The sequence below is a fragment of the Thermobia domestica genome, chromosome 7 (genome assembly GCF_964235325.1).
Source record: "Thermobia domestica chromosome 7, izTheDome1.hap1.1, whole genome shotgun sequence".
Classification (NCBI taxonomy): Eukaryota; Metazoa; Arthropoda; class Insecta; order Zygentoma; family Lepismatidae; genus Thermobia; species Thermobia domestica.
The window spans coordinates 290,773,827-290,796,262 of record NC_137460.1 but is presented as its reverse complement, the minus strand read 5'-3'; the positions used below and the strand labels follow the sequence as shown (position 1 = coordinate 290,796,262).

Sequence of the window (22,436 nt, the reverse complement as noted above, 5' to 3'; positions counted from 1 at the left end):
GCGAAAAAACGTGGCGAAAGCGGACGCCCAACTTCGGAATAAATGCCAAAAATTTAATATGTTTATAATAACAATAGTAGAGTTAAATTCAGAAAAAACACTTACATGTAAATGTAACCTGTTTAGCGGTTTAAAAGTATGTGGATTTACTATACCATTTTTGAAACATATTTACTTTCATAGAACATATTGTAAATAAATATCCTTTTATACGTACCGGTACTCTCTAAATATAATAAAAATATTAATAAAATAACATCGTTCAGACTATTGATTTCATTTTAAAGTCTCCTCTGGGGACAACAGTAATAATATACTGTGATAGAAAAACAAATTTAACTTTGAAATGATAATGTAGTAATAGAATGCAATTTTTTTTGTGATTGTACGTAAATTCCCATTTATGGGAATCTTCCCAGCGCGAGCAGTCCACCAGACACACAGGAGGACTTCCTGGTGCATTACTGGTTTCGGCAGTTCTGGAACTGGTTCATGGGATGCCAACTAATGATTACGGCGCCGTGGAGCTTCGCACAGGACCCACTTCTCATCACATCACATGTCAACACCCTGTCGAGAAATGGCTCCTTCCTCAGAGGAGACAGCAAAGAAGCAGAAATGTCTCTTGGCGTTGCCTTCTGGCGCCCATTTACATCATGTGGGATCCATTGGCTCAACTTGTAGTGCTTCCCAAGTTGATAAAGGTGCTACCAGGTACTCATACTGAATTGTAGTTTGAAACCACTCCGTGTTCGAGGGCTCCGTTCGGGCGGACATTTATTTATAACCACCCGGGTGTCGGGTCACTGGTGGGGCTGCCATTTATTTGTAACCACTCCGTGTTCGTGTCGCTGTTCGTGGTTCAGGACATCTGTTTCTGGTTCTACCAATAAGTATTTTCCTGATACTTGAACTTACCTGGATAGGACGGGTGACATCCAGAAGTCCTAAAAATGTAGGCAATAGTTTTTTTTTTTAGGACTTCTGCCGCGATATGATTTTTAGGACTTCTGGCGTTTAGAACTTCTGCCTTTTAGGACTAGTGCCGTTTAGGAATTCTGCCTTTTTCATTCGCTTGCTTCTGAAATTCGCCACCACCACACGAAATTGGGACGATGCAGCAATTAGTTGGCAATAATGTTACGAACGTAGCTAATTCCAACAGAAACAGCTATATTTGTACTACTAAGATTATTATTATCACTATCTGTTCTGCACTTATACACGAGTTACATAATACAACCTATTTCATTCTAAGAACTAATTACATAATTAGTTAAGAAATTAGTTTCTTTCGAATGGAGATACGAGAATCCCAAGACAAATTCCTAAAACAAAAATAAATAACTAAATAAAAAATAAAAGATTTTTAAAAAGCATATTTTACCAGACTTCTGACACCAAGCAAACATTCAAAATTGCAATATATACTATGCGGAGCGTATTTTATTAAGAGTAGGACAAAAATCCACCAAAGTTTACTTAATTAGGACAAAAGCTCACTAGACATTTCACTAGTGAACATTCAATACCAACTGTATACATAAAGAACGCAGTAAATTTAAAATTGAACAAAAAACATTTATGATGCAATACAGTGGGTGACATTCATAAGTCCTAAACGGCACAAGTCCTAAAAATATAGGCACTAGACCTAAATTTTAGGTCCTGTGCCATTTTTGCAGAAATTACTACATAGTCATTTAGGGGTGTGGCCTGCAAATTTTTCTAGGGGAGCAGGCTTTTTATATATTAAAAGCAAATCAAAAGTTTATTTCCAGATTACGAAAGCTTCAATAAGACAATAAATTTATACATATTACACCTGTACATAAATACATAATATTTTTATATTTCCAGTTAGTTCCTTTTTGAAACCTGAACCTTGACAGAGCGTAAGTTTAAAACCACAGCTTGCGGGAAATGTATGAATAAGTTAGTTATAAGAAATCGGAAACTGTTCATGGAAGTTCATTTGTTTGACTGTATTTATCTTCTGTACTCTTATATAAAAGAGTAAACATGAGTGATTTTTTGGGCATACTACTACAAGTAGAGTCGTTAAATTTTAATTATAAAATATAATTTTCTTATGAAAGCAGGACATAAGAAAGAATTTTTGGAAATAAGTATCGTAAAAAGGGTGGGGCAAGATTTTTTTAAAGGTTGTGTATCTCGCAAGTTTCTGAAGCTAGTAAAATGAAACTTGGCATATAAGCTTTCCTGTTAAAAAAAAAAATGAAAATTGAACACATAAAAGAGAAAGAGCAAAGGGAGCACTTTTTTAATGTTCGAATTCCCCATTACTTACTCAGAAAATATGTAAAAAAAAATAAGGAAGGATTGTTTAAGTTAGATGCGTGATCAAAGATCCTTTAAAATTTCAGTGACGCAGTATGGGCTATAAGCCATTAACTTCTATGGCCACCCTGCTACAAACTACAGATTTAAATATTCGATAAAGCAAATCAGTAGTAAGTAGTTGCACAATACCAATATGAACGTATTTAATTCCAACGGTAACAACTATGTTAGTAACGCTACAATTATCATTAATAATGATAACGAGTAAGAGTAGTTAATTACGAGTATGACAAATATTTGTTACAGAAAGACTTCTGTACAAGAAATATGTATGTAAAAATAATTTATTTCAAAACAACACAAGGAAAACAAAATTTATGACGTACATAACTAATACACAATATGATGTTACTAATATGAGGTCAATGGTGTGGAAATAGAGGAAAAAAGACATTATGAAAGATCTGGGAATCAAATTTGGCAGGAAGTTAAAATTTTGTCAACATAGAAATATATCATGGAAAGAGCAAGAAAGGACAATAGGCTTCATTTATTTATTTATTTATTATTTCAGAATGATAGAAAATGTATTTGTACAAATAACTTGTAAGAACTAAGGTTCTGTAATTTGTAACAGTATATCTAAAACATTGACTAACAGGTTGACAGTATTCTTCTTACGGACGCGATGGTAGCGCCACAAGAGATTTTTAGGACTTCTGCCATTTAGGACTTGTGCCGCGAAATAATTTTTAGGACTTGTGCATTTTAGGTCTAATGCCGTTTAGGTCTTGTGCGTTTTAGGACTTCTGCCGCGTCCCCGATAGGACGATGAAGTACCTCTCCAAGAAGGGTTACAAATTGCTTCCAAATCGCTCGTCGGACTCAATGATGAGACGAGCATTAGGCACCGTGAGGTTCGGGTGTCTCGTCTCGAAAACCTCACGGACGATCAGACGGTCATCCAGACCATAATGCACGTAAACATCACTCACACAAACAACGAAAACACACTGGATTAATAACACTATACTTATTTACTAGAATGCTATTGTATAAAAAAATAACGAAGAGAAATGAACACAACACAACACATGATATGCAGAATAATCTTCATTACTAAAATCACACTTTGCCCCTTTAATGCAATGTAGCCCTTTTTGAGATTATATATGAAATTTCACTACGAATGCTTCTCTCACACCATTGACACAATTGGGGGATTAGCACTGGGGAAAAGTTGCCAGGATAATCCCAGTAAAAATCCAATTGCTGCGCCAAACAATCCTGAAGCGTAAAGATGAGTCTTCAGCAAATCAAGATACAGAGCCTCCAAAGTAAAGTGATGATGTTGGAGGGCGCGTATATAACTGACATGTACGCACAAGGTCTGCGGACCTGGGACTTCACTTGTTGGGGGCTAGCCGTAAGAAAACGTCCTTCACCGGCTAATAGCTTGTGCCCCTTAACACAAAATCATACTTAATTCCCGACGCAACGTGCGTGGTTCGTGCACACAATACCGGAGTCAAACTCCCTGAGCACCAAAGCTCAAGGTACGGGTTGCAATGGTCTACTGAAGAGTGTTGGCAGTTCATTCTAAAAACCACTCAATTAAATCACCTGTTTGCACATGCAAACAGAATACGGAAAATAATTTGTCAAGTTTAGTTTACTGCTCACAATGCACGGGACACTGCGGTAACTCGGGCGTGAGAAAGTACAGATAAGGAACTGCCAAACGAACGTGACTATTGTCACTTTGGTCACTTGAACATCTGGTCAGCCAGTATGTCTCTAAACTACTGCAATATTTCCATAAGCGATTAAAGAAAGCACTTAATTTACTTCCAAATAATTGCAGTATATATACTGTGCATAATAATAAGTCGGGAGAAACACTGAGAAGGTTCGTCGCTGACAAATATTCTCACCAAAAAGCAATGTTTTAAATATATATATGAAAAAATGAGGAAAGACATCTTTGTCCAGTTGTGTGAGAAAGAAGCAATTCCCACCGAAGAAAGAACATATATGCGTCGCAGAATAAAGTATAGATCGAAAAAATAGTCACTGTCCTTACGAAATATACAGAGCGTCCACAAAGAATACTTCTATAACCTGGTGGCGGTTATAAGTTTCATTTCCTTACATGTCTGCACACTGTTCCGCTCAATTGCTACCTGAAGATCTTCATTTCGTACATATGTTAAGTCTTCCAGCACTTGCTGCTTCTGTGAAACTCTTGTCACCGGCCTTAAACTTGTTAAACCAGCGCTGCACTGTCCATGTAATCTTGACACCCTCACCAAAGGCCTGCATTCATCCGCCCAGCTGCAGCGGCGTTTGACCCCAGTTTCATCTTGTATAGCATAGACGTCATGGAAGTCCCATGTTTACTCTCTCCTTAGGCTAGTTCACGGTGTAACTGAACTGCCACAACCAAGTAGTATGTTGGATATACCCACAGCAACAAGTGAACTTTGCCTTTATCCATTCACATACAGCTGACGGTCAATTGAACACAGAACTCCAGATAAAGTGATAGAACGTTCTTGATTACCTTTATACTTACTAATTTTGATCGTCGTAAGGCACTTTTAATGATTTCATACTTGTAAACCCACACTTATAGTTGCAAAACGCAACTGGATTAGTTTTTGACTCTGCCTCTTGCAGATATTTTTCCTTATAAACATGTCCCACCATGTAGAGCGTTAAATTTTACTTATAAATTTTGCAAAATGTGGTGAGCTTTAACTTGAAAAGCAAAACACCATTTCGACACAAAATGAAATAAAAACGTTGTGTTCCGTCGCACGCATCATTTAGACACAAATCTAATATTCCTGATTACAATAGAGATGACAACAAGAATAGCAGTTTTAAGCAAAAATGAGACATATTACCTTAAGACTGTTTTTCTACTAAGTAGTTATTACCTAGTGCTATATAGTACGGCGCAAAGATTTGAGGTCATAATATAGTAATCCGGTGATGACCTTACTCAACTTTTTTGCTTTATCAGTATTTTAGTCGATTTTAATTCACATAAACTACTTTTCCAGCATTTTGTTGCGCTGAGGGACTGAACGTCAGTGTTTTACTGGTATCTCAGTGGAAATATGCATTTAATTTAGTCATTTCGTTCATGTCAATTAATTCTTTGATTCAGTGATTAGATTATTTTGGTTGAGCATATTTGTGGAATTGGGGACCAGAACTTTTTGCTTAAAATTTGTAACTTTTTGCTATATTTTTATCTATATCTTTTATGGTTTAGGTTAGGTTAGGTAAGGATCTCTGGGTCTGGTGGACCAGAATGCTTTACTTAAAATTCGTACTTCTCATATTTTTTGTGCATTTGATGGTTTAGGCTACGCTAGGCTAGGATGGGTTAGGTTAGTTAGGTTAGTGCTTAGTAATTACCCTTACCTCACGTCAACTCACTTCTCCTGTTAACACGGCTTTTTTTTTTTTTTTTTTTTACCTGATCCCCCAAGTTTCAAAATTATCCCCTTTGGTGTATTTGCTTATTTGTAATATTACGTTCGTAGTTGTTTTCACTGTAAATATGCATTTGCATTCTGCCATACTGCTGTTCTTCCGGAGCAGGACGTTTGGGTGCGGCCATTTGGGCGCAAAAGCAGTTCACGACAAACTGCATCGGCGTAGTTATTCGTTCTTAACTGGTCATTGAGAACTCTGCCGTACTGTCATACAGATTTCATTTCATTTACTGCTCTTTGTAAGCCACTCAAACGTATCGTTTCATTACGTTAAATATATTATAAATGATAGAAATTTGTTGTGGGGTGTCAAATTTTATTTGGTCTATTCTTCCTATTTCAATGTATAGTTAGTGCGTATAAGTACCTACTTTTATGAAATCTGAAGTAACATTTTATTAATGAATTACAGCGTCAACTATCCGGCCTAATGGATACATCAAATAACAAAAAGCATTCAATAAATACATACATAGTACTTCCTGAACCACGCGTAGCATTAAAATCACCATTTCTATTCCAAAACTAGTTCTAATTCGTTTCTTCTGAACTCTTGGTACACGCCAGTACTTAAACAGTACTTATGTTTTTTATCATGCATTTTAAAATTTATTAAAGAAATGAAACTGTATAGAGTATTGTACACATTTTATAATGAATTTAATAATGGTCTAACTCAAAAAATCAAGTACAGAACGCAGTATGAATATATAGTCACAACTTTAAAATAAGTAAAACTTAACGAAAAACGTACGTTTTTTTTTCTTTTTACACAAAATACATATCTTTGTTGCATATGTCTTTTATTAGAAAAAATCTTTTTGAAACAGCCGCGTAGTACGGAGATCAGATACTCGCGAAACTTTTTCAAAATTTTCCGTGTCTATTTTTTTATTTAAGGGCTTTACACGTTCGGCCTCCAGTTATGAAATACATCATAACGTATGTAGGTAGGTAAACCTATTCGGATGAAAGGTTTTGTGCCTAAACAGCCGCGCCCAAATGTCATGGACCCTGTTTTTCTTATATTTATGCGGGAAAATGTGAGTAAGGAAAATGCACAGGTAGCTGACAGGGGTTCAGTAGTTTGCACTTTGCAAGAAAAATTGAAATAGTAAATTTCGTTGACGTCAAACAAACCAAAAATTGGAACCAAATTGTAGGTTTAAGTTTCATCGAATATTATCTAACACTGCTTCACAGACTTGTATTATGTAAAGGAGTGACATTATAAACCCTTCACGCCGTTGTGAGGATACGTTATCTGCTACAGTTTTGTTACCGATTTCGTTAAGAAGGTAAATACCCTCTATTTGTAGCATGCAAATTTATGTTTGCTTTGCTACATCATTTTTATTTATGATTTTCTATGTTTTTCTGGTGAGTAACAAAATCAATTCGAGAACTTTCAACAGAAAATTAAGTTATTGGAAGGCTGACATCAATTCTGCTTTAATTTCAGAGGTTGACACTCCCATGTCAAGTACTAATTCCAACCGTTCTTATAATAAAATTAACGTTTGCCGCTTCATACATGTTTTAACAACATTAAACATTAAAATTTGCATCAGAATGTAAAACAACTGTATGGAACTAGTACTTGACATGGGTGTCCAGCACTTATACCAGTGCATGTCAAGTACTGAATCTACTCTTAGTTAGCTCGAAGGGAAGCTTTCAGGTTCTGTACTGAAGTTTTTCTTACTAATTATCAGAATAATAAGGACGTAAGTAAATCTTTTTTTTTTTTTTTTTTTTTTTACGAAAAAGTTTTAAAAATATATGGTGTAAATAACGTTTTGTTTTCTTTTTCTTATTTTAAATCATTCCCTAAGACGTTCTGGTTTGTTATTACCCTGGTTAATGCCCAAATTTTGCCGTAGAGATTGATAATATGTGTGTAATCCGATGTTCATTAGAAATTTTTAGATTATATCCTGTTACTTGCTATCATATTATGTGTAATTATTGTATCACAGTTTACTCGAACCCATAAGATACTTTTTGCATTTGCGTTGAGGTAAATACAGTTTGTTCTTTTTAGTGAATATCTTGCATAGAGTTAGTTGTGGTTCCTGCACTGTTGTTTGTAATCCGTACACTGTATCTATATCAACTACAGTTACTCCACGTAAAATGAATCTGGTCCCACGTGTGCTACTCAACCTACAAGAAATGATTTATAACATATTGAATAAAGTGTGTATTCCTAATGATGAACGATATAAACCAAGAATTCATGTATGGATTCCTAAAATAGGATATTTTTTTTTCATCTAGTTTGGTAATACTATAAGGTGAAAATTTTATTAGTAAATCCTGTTTATTCTTTAAACTTACAAGGAAATAAATAGACATATGTAAGGAACATGTTTATAGGAGGAAAATACTAAAAAAAATCAACATATTTTTATTGTATAGAATTTCAACACAATAATTCGAGAGTCACCAGAATTTTTGTATTTCAAGTACTAGTTTTCACGTCGTCAAAAAACAAGTACCACCAGTCTGCGTTCACTTCCAAGTGGATAAGTATATGGTACCTAATGAAATAATAAACTGTACAATAATACTTTTAGAGCATCGGAAAATGAGTATTGGAGTATATACGAAATAGTAATTACGACACGTATAATGAGGTATTTCTTCTCTGCATAGGCTGTTTCTCGGTTCAAGATTAAAATTTCAAGAACTTGTCGATATTTTGTCGGTCTTGTAGGTATATAATGAAGTATTTCTTTACGTAAAGCGTGTTTTTGTTGATACGCTGTAATGCACTCTGCGTTTATCTGTTTTGTTACTTTTTTTTTTTTTTTTTTTTTTTTAGATATTTCAGTGTAACGTGCGTGTTGTATCTTAAAGCAAAAGAATATAAATAAAAGTATATAAGTTTTATAACATTATTTGCCTGTGACGAGAAAGTAGTGTTCTAAGATGAATCGTATACCATTGATATATCTCATTGAGTTAAACAAAACTCATCTATATCAAACAAATACATCTCATCTCGAAAATATCTTTGTTATTACATATTGGATGCTGCTAGTAAGACGCGTATCCTTGTTACTACATGCAACTTGCTCCCGCTTGAAGCTGGATTTCTCACCAGAGTTTTAGCAACATCAAAGGACGTCCTCGTTGGTTAAGCCATCCGCCAGCTGGGCTAACGCGAACTATAGTTGAAAACACATTATTTTCAGAAGAACATTAATCTGTAACAAATAAATATCCGAAATGTAGAGAATGAAGATTTCACATAAACTGGAGGCTAATTTCTTGAATAAGTGGCTGGTCTTTTTAATTTTTTTTTTCAATTCGTGGCTATATTATTTCAAAAGATTAAACTTATATGAATTTTGAATGAAACATATCTTGATATGTGCATATATATTTTTTTAAATATTAATTTAAGAAGACTGGCAGTGAAATATACGATTTCAAATAAGGTACAGTAATGGACAGCATGTATACATTATCACGGTCTATTTTTAGATTACCATTCCTCAGAAAATTCCGAAACTCATTCTGAATGAGTTATAATCCTGTTGTTTCTTTCTTAGAAACCTTTACTTCGACAAATTTATTGGAAATTATTATTATTATTATTATTATTATTATTATTATTTAATTTGTGTTGCGTTAATTTCTATATATATTTTATATAGGTAACATAAGTTTTCCTGGTTATCAAAGCGAAAGTGACTCCTCAAATGATATATACATAATGGAAAAAAGCTGTAACACTAGAACCAAAGTCTAAAAGAGTCGTAAGGAAATGGAAATGAGCAAATAGAATAGAGAAAGCTGGCGAAAGGAATGAATTTTAATAGACACGACCAATAGCAAATGGGATCACGATCTCCAGTTGTGAAAGCATCTTTGAACAAAGTTTCCAGTTAACGTTGGAGGAAAAATTAACATCAACATGGATATGGTAAGTACGTGTCAGATATACCCCGTTTCGTAAAGAGTAGACCAGAGCAAGTTAAACGTATTACCTTTCCCGTACCAGAATGTCTTTTACACAGCTAGTAAACAGATGCATTCTGTTTTCGGTATAACATGTTTGCATATACGTTCGGTTCCGTCTTTTCATCTTGCGATTGACACCCCATAACAATGAAGTCATTCTTGGCCGTGCAGAGATAAGTGTAATCCTACATAGACAGCTCAGGATTATCGACCAATCTCCAACAATTCAGCATTAAGTGTGGCTAAAATGGGAGCACCGCGGCTATATTTGGACTGAAAATCAATATTTGCCAGTCCGAATTTCTCAAATTCTCTGTAGACATTTAACAATGTATCGTGGGACATTTAAGGTATAGCATTTTTCTGCTTCGCATCCTGTCAACTTAGACTGTCAGATAAACAAACACTTAAGGAGATCATTTGCTCGGACTCTTGACTCCTCTTAGTGGCCACATTCTAGGATATCTAGTCACAGAATATTTCTGTTGCGTCGACCTTGCCTTGTAGATAAAGATATGATTCTTGTGATGTATTTTAAAAATAGCAGATTTGCACACACAAACAACATTCGAACATCTTCTAACACCATGTTCTTCACCGGTTATATATCAGATGATAAATTTTATTTGATGAGCTTTCATTTAAAAAAAATAGTATAACAAAATACACGTATCATGGAAATATCTCCACAAGGACATCGTTTAATATACCCTGTGGAACAACTAGATTAAAAATGTTGACTACTAAACAAAAAGTATTATTTGTATGGATGATACTACGCCAGGTTATTAGGTTAAAAAAAATGAAGTGAAATTTTGGAGTTTTACGTTCCACGCTTATGCCGACTAGACTAAAGCAGACGTTAATGATGAGAAATGAATGAAATTGTAGAATGAAGAAAGTGGAAAGAAATAGGAGATTCCCCAGAAAACCCACGTGCACGGTGTTTGTCCACCAAAATTCACGTAAACAGGGATCGAACCTAGGGCCCCTGCACCAGAGGTGAACACTACCAATGTGCCACCGGGGCTGCTAGGTTACTAGATATTTCAAATTAATATGTAAGACATAAATTTACAATACCACAGGTATTAGTAAATGCTGCATATTAAGAACGCTATACTATACAGAGTTTCGATAAATAACAACATTATATAAGATTTTGTAACAGTAAAACACAGATAAGACAGTCATGACAAAGCACATTGAAAGTATTTTAATGTCAAACATTATGACCTTCACATGATGCATTTGTAAGAAACAGAAATAGTCAGAAGGGATTGAGATTTTAAATTTTTTGAAGAGGTATTTGTATTTCGAAATTTGTTTAAAGAAACACTACTTAAATGGTTTCCAATGCAGTTTATAGTAGATATAATGTAGTTTATAGTAGCTTGATATCTCAAACATTGAAATTTCTGGTCTGGGAAACAGTATGTTTGTTGAATTAGATCAAACTTTCTGATTATGTCCTCTAATGGTCTCGTATGTATTACTTAGTTGGAAGATACCACTAGCGGGATGAACTTGAAACTAATTAAGATCTCGGTATTAAATCAACCATATCATATTTAATTTAAAATCTTAAATTGATTCTAATTATTATTTAAATGAATCTCACCTCAAAGTTTGAAATTCTTGTGTAAAGTAATTTCGGTGTTTATAGTTCATTTTACCTCTCACGTCGTATAAAGTTGTTTTTTATGCAAAGAAGTGAATATCTTGGGTATTGTCATGGAATTTACTTTAACTGCTTGTAATTATGTCTTAGTTAAGCGAATACTGTTGAAATTGTAAATTTATGTCAGTTTGGCTGTTTCTCTCTTTATTTAGGTATTGTTTTCTGGATACATTTTCAAGAAGGAAACAAAATATGTGATTTCTTTATTATCAGTAGTTGAGAGTTAGAAAATAATTCGATTCCAGTTTGAAACATGGAATCGAAGCTAGCTCTTCTAATAGATCCAAACCCAGTTAACAGAAGTAGTCTGACAAATGGTACCTGTGATATCAACGTGAAAGATGAAGAATGCGTATCTTCAGAAAATTTGCCATGCAACCGAATAAAATTCGAAGTTAATATTGGCACTGACTATGGCCTAGAAGGGTAAGTTCCTAAGTATAATATTCATTTCTTAGATTTCTTCATTCCTGTTACAATATAAATCTGCGACGTTTTCTTGAATCTATATCGGCATATATTTGAAAAGGAATAGTGATCAATACACCTACATCTTGGTCGCTATGTATTTCCCGATAATGATTCTTATAAATCTTCTAACGGAAAAAAGAGAATTATTTTTAACGTAAAAATTATTGTCAGAAATTTTCTGTAGTTTCGTAAAAACATTTGCGTTTAGTGTGGAAAACAAGATCAATTTATTCTCATCCTCTGTTTCTAAAGAAGTTTACTGAAGATTTCAAGCCATTTAAAATATCAAATTAATCTGGCAAACACATACATACATATATGATCATATGTTTTTGATGTAATTTCAGTTTAGTGTCTCATTCAGCAGTGAGGCGATATGAGACGTGGACATACAGCCATTGTGAAACTTACCACCATATGAACTTCCGCTGGAATTCGAACTCGGGTCTCTACCAACGTGGGTCTGTCCACATAGCCAACACGCAGCTCTAGACTTCAATTAAAATTTCATGAACAACACTACATAATAACTATTCGTTATACCTAACCAATTGAGTACATATTAATGTTATACTATCTCGAGTTTCCTCCACCTGCTTCTGTCAGCTTCTTTCTTGATCTGAGAGCATACAATCGAAATAATTTTTCGTGTTCCTGTTTACTTTATTTCTTAATATCTGAATATAATTAATATATATATTTTCACAACAGTAATATTTTGTACCTTGCAGTCGAATCTGCAATTTTGGGGTCGCGGTTCCTCAGTAGTATAGCGTTCACCTCTGGTGTATGGGGTCCCTGGTAAGATCCCAGCTCACGGCAAGTGAACTTTGTGGTGGGCAAACAACGTGTGTATGGGTTTCCTCGGGGTTGTCCCATTTTCTCCCACTTTCTTCATTCCATCATTTCGTCTGTTTCTCATCGTCGTCTCGTTTAGCCTATTCGGTATAATCGTCCGACGTGAAACTAGAAGATTTCGTTTCATTTTTCAAATCTTCATTTTTGTCTTTCTAACCCTTCATAATGTTAGTGTACGTTTTTTCGTTGCTTTGAGCATGTCATTTCTTTCTGCTTATTCTTTCCGTTGTATCAACACTGTAGATCTACACTTCACACGCATTTTAGGAACTTCGCAACTCGTGCTGATTATTCAAGTTGTTTTAATTGGCTTATTTGTGATTTAATTTAAAACACGTTTTTCCATTTCGTATATTTTTTTCATTTGATTGTCAATTCAATGCTCCTAACTTCCGACAAAACCACATAGACATACATGTGAAAGTAATTAAAACATTAATAGATATATAAGTACCTGAGTAATATATCACTGCTACCTTTAGCCCGGAGGATGACTCTTAGTACTTGTGGAATAAAAGAAAAATATCATACATAGCTTCCAGATGTCATCAAGGATCAAGGAAGATACCTGCTCCGAAGTCTGAACTGCAGACCTATCTACAGATATTCAATATTGGCGAGATCAAGAGCTGGGTGGGCCAGAGAAGATGTAATTTATCATCTTAAGATCTATTGTAGGGTGGATTTGCAAATTGTGATATTAGAAAACTGCTTTCTCCAAAGCAATGCTTGAACCTTAGAGTAATCTTCCTCGTGGCAAGGTTAACATCCACGGCTTTGGCCCGTGAGAACCAAATTCAATCCTCGTCGGTACCTGATGAGGTTTGGACTTCCACATTATATTTAAGTCCATAATTAATACAGCTTTGATATTTTAAGGGAAACTAAACTCCAATCAAACTAGCAAATATTGTTACGCATATAGTACCTAAAAAGTAATTTTTATGATGACAATAATGCATCTCGCGTGGTTCGTAACAGGATCCACGGAAAACCAAGAAATTGCTACTAACCGGTATACACATAGCGTTCATGTCAAGTGAAGGGAAGATACTTTGGAGCATAAGTTTCTTTGGGCTTCTGGTGTGAAAACACTGCGTTGTGTTGAATATATGATAGAAGTAGACTCATCGGACCATTTCATGCATTTCGAATCATCGGTAATCCATTTGGCGTGTTTTCTGTATCATTTTCTTTGCACTAAGACATTATTTCCGTTGATCGTGAATTGGAAGTTGCAATGCGTTCGTGGCCTATCAGGTTGTTCAACCCGCATCGATGTACAATTTTGCAATACGCTGTTCCAAGTGCTGTCTGGATTCCGCAGTCACTCTCGCCGCATTCATAGTACAATATTCAGTGGCAATTTGCTTTACTGCTCAGCGATGATGATTTCTGAGGATTCACTTCCGTTCACGAATACTCTTAGTGCGTTTCCACACTGCAACGATAACATCGGGGAAGCGCCGGTAATGTCGGCGGTGGAATCGACTTCAATATACTCAAATCGTAGCTTGCACAAGTCACCGATATTATAGACCAATCCTCCGAAACGCTGGTGCTGTCGGCCAAGACCCCGATATTGTCGGCGACATCGCCGATACCGGTTTTGTTGGGGCCAATGTTTTCTTATGATTGGATGCACATGCGGCCGACAACGTCGGCCGGCCAGCGATTTAGGTGAAGAGAGTGAGTGACAAGGCGCTGTGTATTCTTATGATCTTGAAGCTTTGCTGGCGTCTACTATTAATCCAAAGTTCTCAGGATTGCTGCCAGAGTAGGTGTTGCTGTGCTGAGCTTTCGTTACCATACAGCGGCAACATCTTCAGAGCTATGTGTTGAAGTGTGCTGGTCGTACAGATTATATAGTGGTCTTTAAGAATCGCTGTGTTCCTATTGGTTGTTTATGTTGGCCAATGGCGTGCTCTGATTTTGCTGGTGGAAACTGCTCTCTGATTGGCTGATGGTTCTTTTCGTACTGAGAAGCTGGAACCAGATGTCAGGTAGATGATAACCTTCGTCTCTGTTGATGGATGGCTTGTATGTACGGATGAATAAAGATTCATGTATTTTCCTGTCCCAGAACTGTTTACATTTCTTTAGTACTTCAATTTGGTCCCATATGGCCGTATGATTGTATTGTATGCAGTGTTCGGCTATTGCAGATTTTTCGGGTTGTTTAAGTCTGGTGTGTCGCTGGTGTTCTTTCATTCTGTCTTCAATATTCCTTCCTGTTTCACCTATGTAAGTGGCGTTACATTCACAGGTGATCCTATAGATGCCTGGTGTCTTTAATCCCAATGAGTCTTTTGCAGTTGGTAGTAAACTCCTGATCTTCGGTGGAGGGCAGTGTACAGTCTTGATGTTGAATTTCTTCAATAGTCTTGCTAGTTGGTTGGAGGTTTTCCCATATATGGAATAAGTGCAGTGTTTTCCTTGTCTGCCGTGTTGTCCTCTTTTGTGGTGCAATCTCTGCTACTGTATTTTCTCATGGCTGTGTTGATCTGTTTCGACGAATATCCGTTGAACTTGAATACTGTTTCCAGGTGAGACAGTTCTGTGCTTATATTATCTGGATCTGCTGTTTGGTATGCTCTGTGTATTAGAGTATTTAACACCCCCATCTTCTGTGCAGGATGATGAAAACTGGTCGCATCGAGGTAGAGATCAGTGTGTGTGGGTTTCCTGTAGATTGAATGGCCTAGACTTCCATCTGGCTTCTTGTATACGAGTACGTCCAGGAACGGGAGTCTTCCTTCTGTTTCTGTTTCCATTGTGAACTGAATGTTGCGGTGTATAGAATTCAGATGCTGCAGGAATTCGTCGAGTTTCTGTCTGCCATGGGGCCATATGACGAATGTGTCGTCTACATGTCTGTAGAATATTGTAGGTTTGTATGTTGCTGTTTCTAGCGCTTTGTGTTCAAAATACTCCATATAGAAGTTCGCTATTACTGGAGAGAGCCCATTGCTACACCATCACTTTGTTCAAAGAAATTGTTTTGGTAACTGAAGTAGGTAGACGTTAGGGTGTGTCTGAAGAGATGTACTATATCCTTGCTGAAGTGCGATTCCAGGATTGGATTCCGAAATCTGCAATAGCCGAACACTACATACAATACAATCATAAGGCCGTGTGGGACCAAATTGGAGTACTAAAGAAATGTAAACAGTTCTGGGACAGGAAAATACATGAATCTTTATTCATCCGTACATACAAGCCATCCATCAACAGAGACGAAGGTTATCATCTACCTGACATCTGGTTCCAGCTTCTCAGTACGAAAAGAACCATCAGCCAATCAGAGAGCAGTTTCCACCAGCAAAATCAGAGCACGCCATTGGCCAACATAAACAACCAATAGGAAAACAGCGATTCTTAAAGACCACTATATAATCTGTACGACCAGCACACTTCAACACATAGCTCTGAAGATGTTGTCGCTGTATGGTAACGAAAGCTCAGCACAGCAACACCTACTCTGGCAGCAATCCCGAGAACATTGGATTAACCCTCCCTGCTCCCGCCAAGTGAAATTTATGGTGGACAAACACCGTGTGCGTGGGTTTTCTCGGGGTTCTCCCGTTTCCTCCCACTTTCTTCATTCCACCATTTCATTCATTACTCATTATCACCGTCTCCTTTAGCCTAACCGGCATAACCGTGGGACGTAAAACTCAAAATTTCATTTCATTGGATTAACCCTTTGGAGATCTTGGCTTTTTGGGCTATTTTTGAGACTTTCAGTCAAGCAGCTACTGCATCGTCACTATTTATCCTACGATCATGGCTCATACCTCATTCTCTTCAGAATAGAGCTGGCTTTCAAGTGGTATCACTTGCATGCTCATACCATATACCAGAAGCGGGAAAAAAATTGTCAAAGTGAAAATTTTGGAGGGAAATTTTTTTTCTCGAACTTTGGCCCCCCTGGACCCCCCCTGTGTGATCGTAGCCATCTAAAAAATCTGATAAATAGTACTTGGTATACTGAATGTGTGTGCCAAATTTCAAGTTTCTATCTTGAATAGTAAGGGCGGGAGAATTTTTATCAAAAATTCCCACAATGTCCCAAATTACCATAAAACACTATGATCTCAGGGAAAAAAATTCGTGAGACATCCCTAATTACCCTAGGACTATAATCCGCCAATCATTCTCTTCAGAATAGAACTGTCTTTCAGGCGGTACCATTCATATGTCTCCATCATGTATCTAAGGCGGGAAATTCCTGGAAAAAGTGGTTTTTTGACGCAAAATTTCCCTTTTTTCAACTTTTGCCCCTCTGGACCCCGTGTTTTTATGTAGAAATCGAAAAAAAACTGGTAAATACTACTCGGTGGACTGAATGTTTGTGCAAAATTTCAATCTTCTACATGAAAAACTAGGCCCGCCAGAAAAAATTTTCCTACCATGCCCCACTTTTACCCTATACAGAAGCATATTTGGATAAAAATTCACTGAGACGGCCCTAATTACCCTAGAATAAGAATTCGACCGTCGTTCTCTTCAGAATGGAACGGCCTTTCAGACGGTATGAATCGCGTGGTCCTATCGTGTATGTGAGGCGGGAAAATGACGAAAAACGGGATTTTTGGGGTAAAAATATCCCTTCTTTAACCCTTTGCCTCTCTGGTTCCCCCCCTGTTTTAACACTGACATCGGAACAAAAACTCTGGTAAATACTACTCGGTGGACTGAATGTTTGTGCAAAATTTCAATCTTCTACGTTCAAAAATAAGCCCGTCAAAAAATATATATACCGACAGTGCCCCATTTTTTCCCTATATAGAAGTATATTTTTCAAAAAATCCCTGAGACATCCCTAATTACCCTAGAATAATAATTCGACCGTCATTCTCTTCAGAATGGAACGGCCTTTCAGACGGTATGACTCACGTGGTCCTATCGTATGTGAGGCGGGAAAATGACGACAAACGGAATTTTTGGGGTAAAAATATCCCTTTTTTTGCCCCTTTGCCCCTCTGGTTCCCCCCCTGTTTTAGCACTGACATCAGAACAAAAAATCTGGTAAATACTACTCGGTGGACTGAATGTTTGTGCAAAATTTCCATCTTCTACGTTCAAAAATAAGCCCGCCAAAAAATAATGAACATAGGCTTAAAAAGGGAAAAAATACATTTTAAGATTATGACGTCATCACCTCCCATGTCTGGACGCAGGACGGTCTGAAACCATACGTAATGTCTTCTACAATGTCTCTGGACTTGAAAAAACAAAAAAAAAAAAACCGGACGAAAAAGCTCAAATAGAAGAGAAATAACGCAATGTACCATGAAAAACGCGTATGGTACAAAATGCACCATAAGATCCCCAAGGGGTTAATAGTAGACGCCAGCAAAGCTTCAAGATCATATTGACCAACCTCTACGGGGAGGATATTTATAGGAAGATAAACAGACTCCAGACACTCCGCCACACAAAAGGGAAGTTGTTATCTCGATTGGCCTTCCTACTACGATGCAGAGACCAAAGTATCATTCCAGATTTCGCCAAGGTAACCAGTCACATCAAGTCACAGAAGGCACAACGGGTCCTTATCAGGGCCAGCCACGCTCTAGTCAGGGAACAGATACAGGAACTTCACAGAAGACTAGACCAGCACGACAGGGAAATGAAACATCTACTTCTGTATCTATCAACAGTGCTCCACACCTGGGACTGGGAATGGGTAGATTCTATCACGTATGCATATGGTAGCAGGCAGCTTGAATTACACACAGTTCATCTTAAGAAGAAATTCGAAAAGCTTAACCGAAGACAAAACCCTAAACCGTCTCATCCGAGCAGAGAAAAAGCAGTGGTGAATCTCTCCAGCAAAAGACTAAGGGAAGCAGCTACAAGTCTTCTATGCAAAGGCCTGAAATTCGCTCCAACACCTAAACACATTCCCATCACGGAAACTGTAAGCGGTATTGAACAAGCAATAAAACACTTAGACCAAGAAGCAGCAGACCACATACGCACACAAGCCGTTACGGTCCTTATGAGGGCCAAGCAGCAGAAGCCGAAACACAACCTATCCAGAGAAGAAAGGAAAGCCCTCAATGACCTACGAGCTGATGACAGCATCATAACATTACCAGCAGACAAGGGGAATGCGACCGTCATTCTCAACAGGGAAGACTACCACTCCAAATTAACAAGCCTACTGGAAGATCCAGCATATAGAAAAATTGACAGAGATCCAACCAAGGCCATCGAAAAGAAAACCTCCAGATTAATACAAAGTTCCAGTCTGAATGAAGAAGAAAAGAAGAGGCTTAAACCTTCCGGTTCAATACCACCAAGGATTTATGGCCTTCCGAAGATACACAAGAAAGAAGTTCCATTACGACCCATAGTTAACACCATAGAAGGCCCCACGTACAGCCTGGCCAAGAAATTAACAGGACTGCTACAGCCACTAACAGGAGAGTGTACACACCATATCAGAAACTCCAGCCATTTCGTACAACTGCTACAGAGCATCAAGACAAACGCAGATTACATACTCGTCAGCTTTGATGTGGTTTCTCTCTTTACGAGGGTACCACTGGAAGATTTTATTAAACTCCTGGAATCGCACTTCAGCAAGGATATAGTACATCTCTTCAGACACACCCTAACGTCTACCTACTTCAGTTACCAAGACAATTTCTTTGAACAAAGTGATGGTGTAGCAATGGGCTCTCCTCTCTCTCCTGTAATAGCGAACTTCTATATGGAGTATTTTGAACACAAAGCGCTAGAAACAGCAACATACAAACCTACAATATTCTACAGATATGTAGACGACACATTCGTCATATGGCCCCATGGCAGACAGAAACTCGACGAATTCCTGCAGCATCTGAATTCTATACACCGCAACATCCAGTCCACAATGGAAACAGAAACAGAAGGAAGACTCCCGTTCCTGGACGTACTCGTATACAAGAAGCCAGATGGAAGTCTAGGCCATTCAATCTACAGGAAACCCACACACACTGATCTCTACCTCGATGCGACCAGTTTTCATCATCCTGCACAGAAGATGGGGGTGTTAAATACTCTAATACACAGAGCATACCAAATAGCAGATCCAGATAATATAAGCACAGAACTGTCTCACCTGGAAACAGTATTCAAATTCAACGGATATTCGTCGAAACAGTTCAACACAGCCATGAGAAAATACAGTAGCAGAGATTGCACCACAAAAGAGGACAACACGGCAGACAAGGAAAACATTGCACTTATTCCATATATGGGAAAAACCTCCAACCAACTAGCAAGACTATTGAAGAAATTCAACATCAAGACTGTACACTGCCCTCCACCGAAGATCAGGAGTTTACTACCAACTGCAAAAGACTCATTGGGATTAAAGACACCAGGCATCTATAGGATCACCTGTGAATGTAACGCCACTTACATAGGTGAAACAGGAAGGAATATTGAAGACAGAATGAAAGAACACAAGCGACACACCAGACTTAAACAACCCAAAAAATCTGCAATAGCCGAACACTGCATACAATACAATCATACGGCCATGTGGGACCAAATTGAAGTACTAAAGAAATGTAAACAGTTCTGGGACAGGAAAATACATGAATCTTTATTCATCCGTACATAAAAGCCATCCATCAACAGAGACGAAGGTTATCATCTACCTGACATCTGGTTCCAGCTTCTCAGTACGAAAAGAACCATCAGCCAATCAGAGAGCAGTTTTCACTAGCAAAATCACAGCACGCCATTGGCCAACATAAACAACCAATAGGAACACAGCGATTCTTAAAGACCACTATATAATCTGTACGACCAGCACACTTCAACACATAGCTCTGAAGATGTTGCCGCTGTATGGTAACGAAAGCTCAGCACAGCAACACCTGCTCTGGCAGCAATCCCGAGAACATTGGATTAATAAGCTGTGTATTCTTGTTTCTTTTCTTGTCTTTGGAATTTGTTGCTTCCATTTTTCTATTACACTTGTATATTATTATTTATTATTATTATCTTGCCCTACAAACAACTTCGGAACAGCTTATTATATTTATTATTATTATTTACAGTCTCTGTTTTGGAGTAGCTAATTCCTTGTATTAAATAAAGTATAAAATGTGAGAAATGTGAAGAGTACTGGTATCCCTCTAAATAGTTATTATCAAATAGAATGTAGGAAATTATAGAATTTTAGATAACTAATTTCCCTCGATTGTTGTCTACTCGCTTTTTATTTTTGTTCTCTCTCTCTCTCTCTCACTCTTTGTTTTTTTATCTACTAATTCATTTAAATTTTATTACATTCTGGGAATTAATTTAAACGTAATTTTCAAAGTTTGATACACTGTGAACATAAGCATATGGAAAAAATCCTGATTATTATTAAATCCTTTTATTTTCATCAGAATTGTGTGCAGATCACTTTTTCCGGTCCCACTCATTAAGCAATGATTGAATAAAATATTTGTTGACAAGTTAAAGTAGAATTATTATTTTGAAACGAAACCAGCACAATCAAACACTTTTTGCAAAGCTCCCAAGGATATGTGACCCATTCGGCATTTAATTGATTGTGATCTCATCAGGTATGTGACTCCTGCTTCACTTGTTGCAGATCTTTTCTCTCACTTCCAAAAGTATCCATTCCCCCACCTTTTTAAAAGAATTTGTAGTATGAAAACAAAGACCAATTGAAAACAAAGACTAAAGCTATGGGGGGATTTAGGAATTAGATTTCTGACCTGTCGGAAACTAAGGCCATTTATCCCGTCACGTTTGATGGATGACGTCCCTCGGCGAGCACACTGAGTAAAGGAAAGGAAGAAAAGATTGGGGAAGGAAGGAAGTGGTCCGGGACCTATGTGTTAGGTACCACCCCGGCATTTGCCTGGTGTGAATGAGGAAAACCTTATTCAGGGTGGCTGGCCTGAAAAAGCGTTTTACACTTTTCGACCGAGTGCCCCCACCGAGAATCGAAACCGGGACCGCTCAGACTAAAGCTATGTATCCAAGTTTTCCCTCTCCCCTTTGTACCGGTATCGATTTCCTAATAAGAGTTCTGCAGTTTAGCTATGGGGAGTGGATGAAAATGTGTTTTATTGCATTCTTACCTTTGTAGTTTTGCTTAGAATTTTAGAGATGGCAAGACTTTTTCCATACGATATTTTAACCCTTATTGAACTTGTGAAATTTAGACCTTGCATATGGGAGAAGATAACAGATTTTCAAGGACAGAATTGAAAAGCAAAAAGAATGGCGAGAAGTTTATGCTACCTTGCCGAGGGTTTTGAGTTCATGGGTAAAAAGAAACGAGAAACGACAAGTATGTATGGAGCAATGTAAAACAAAATTACTAATTCGAATTCTATCATTTATCTACTATGACATTAGTGTTAATTGGTGGGAAAACAATATAATATACATACATACATACAATATGTAACATTGTTTCAACAAAAATTAAAACTAATATAGTTTGCAATGTACCGCAGCATCAATTCTCATCGAAACAAAAATAATATGTTTACGAAATCTATTTAAAACGACACTGTTAAATCTAAACATGTTTAGGCATAAGAATATTTTTTTCTAAGTTTTGTACTGTCCTCCATACCTTTACAGAACAGTTTTTGTAGCATTGTTTAAAA

At 37.1% G+C, this 22,436-nt stretch overlaps 1 protein-coding gene across 13 annotated transcripts in view; it reads left to right on the top strand.

Moving 5' to 3' along the window:
* Positions 1 to 22,436, top strand: part of LOC145691033 (uncharacterized) — a 104,633-nt gene that overhangs the window by 1,724 nt on the left and 80,473 nt on the right. For 9 of the 13 annotated variants that reach the window (XM_081766618.1, XM_081766619.1, XM_081766621.1 and 6 more), the window contains exons 2-3: positions 9,479 to 9,747; positions 11,619 to 11,892. In XM_081766618.1, coding sequence (XP_081622744.1) covers positions 11,720 to 11,892 — 173 coding nt within the window. In that variant the 5' untranslated portion in view covers positions 9,479 to 9,747; positions 11,619 to 11,719. Of the gene's footprint in view, positions 1 to 317; positions 715 to 6,563; positions 7,112 to 9,478; positions 9,748 to 11,618; positions 11,893 to 22,436 lie in introns of those variants that run through there. The other 4 variants (XM_081766614.1, XM_081766613.1, XM_081766605.1 and 1 more) reach the window with 4 other exon arrangements.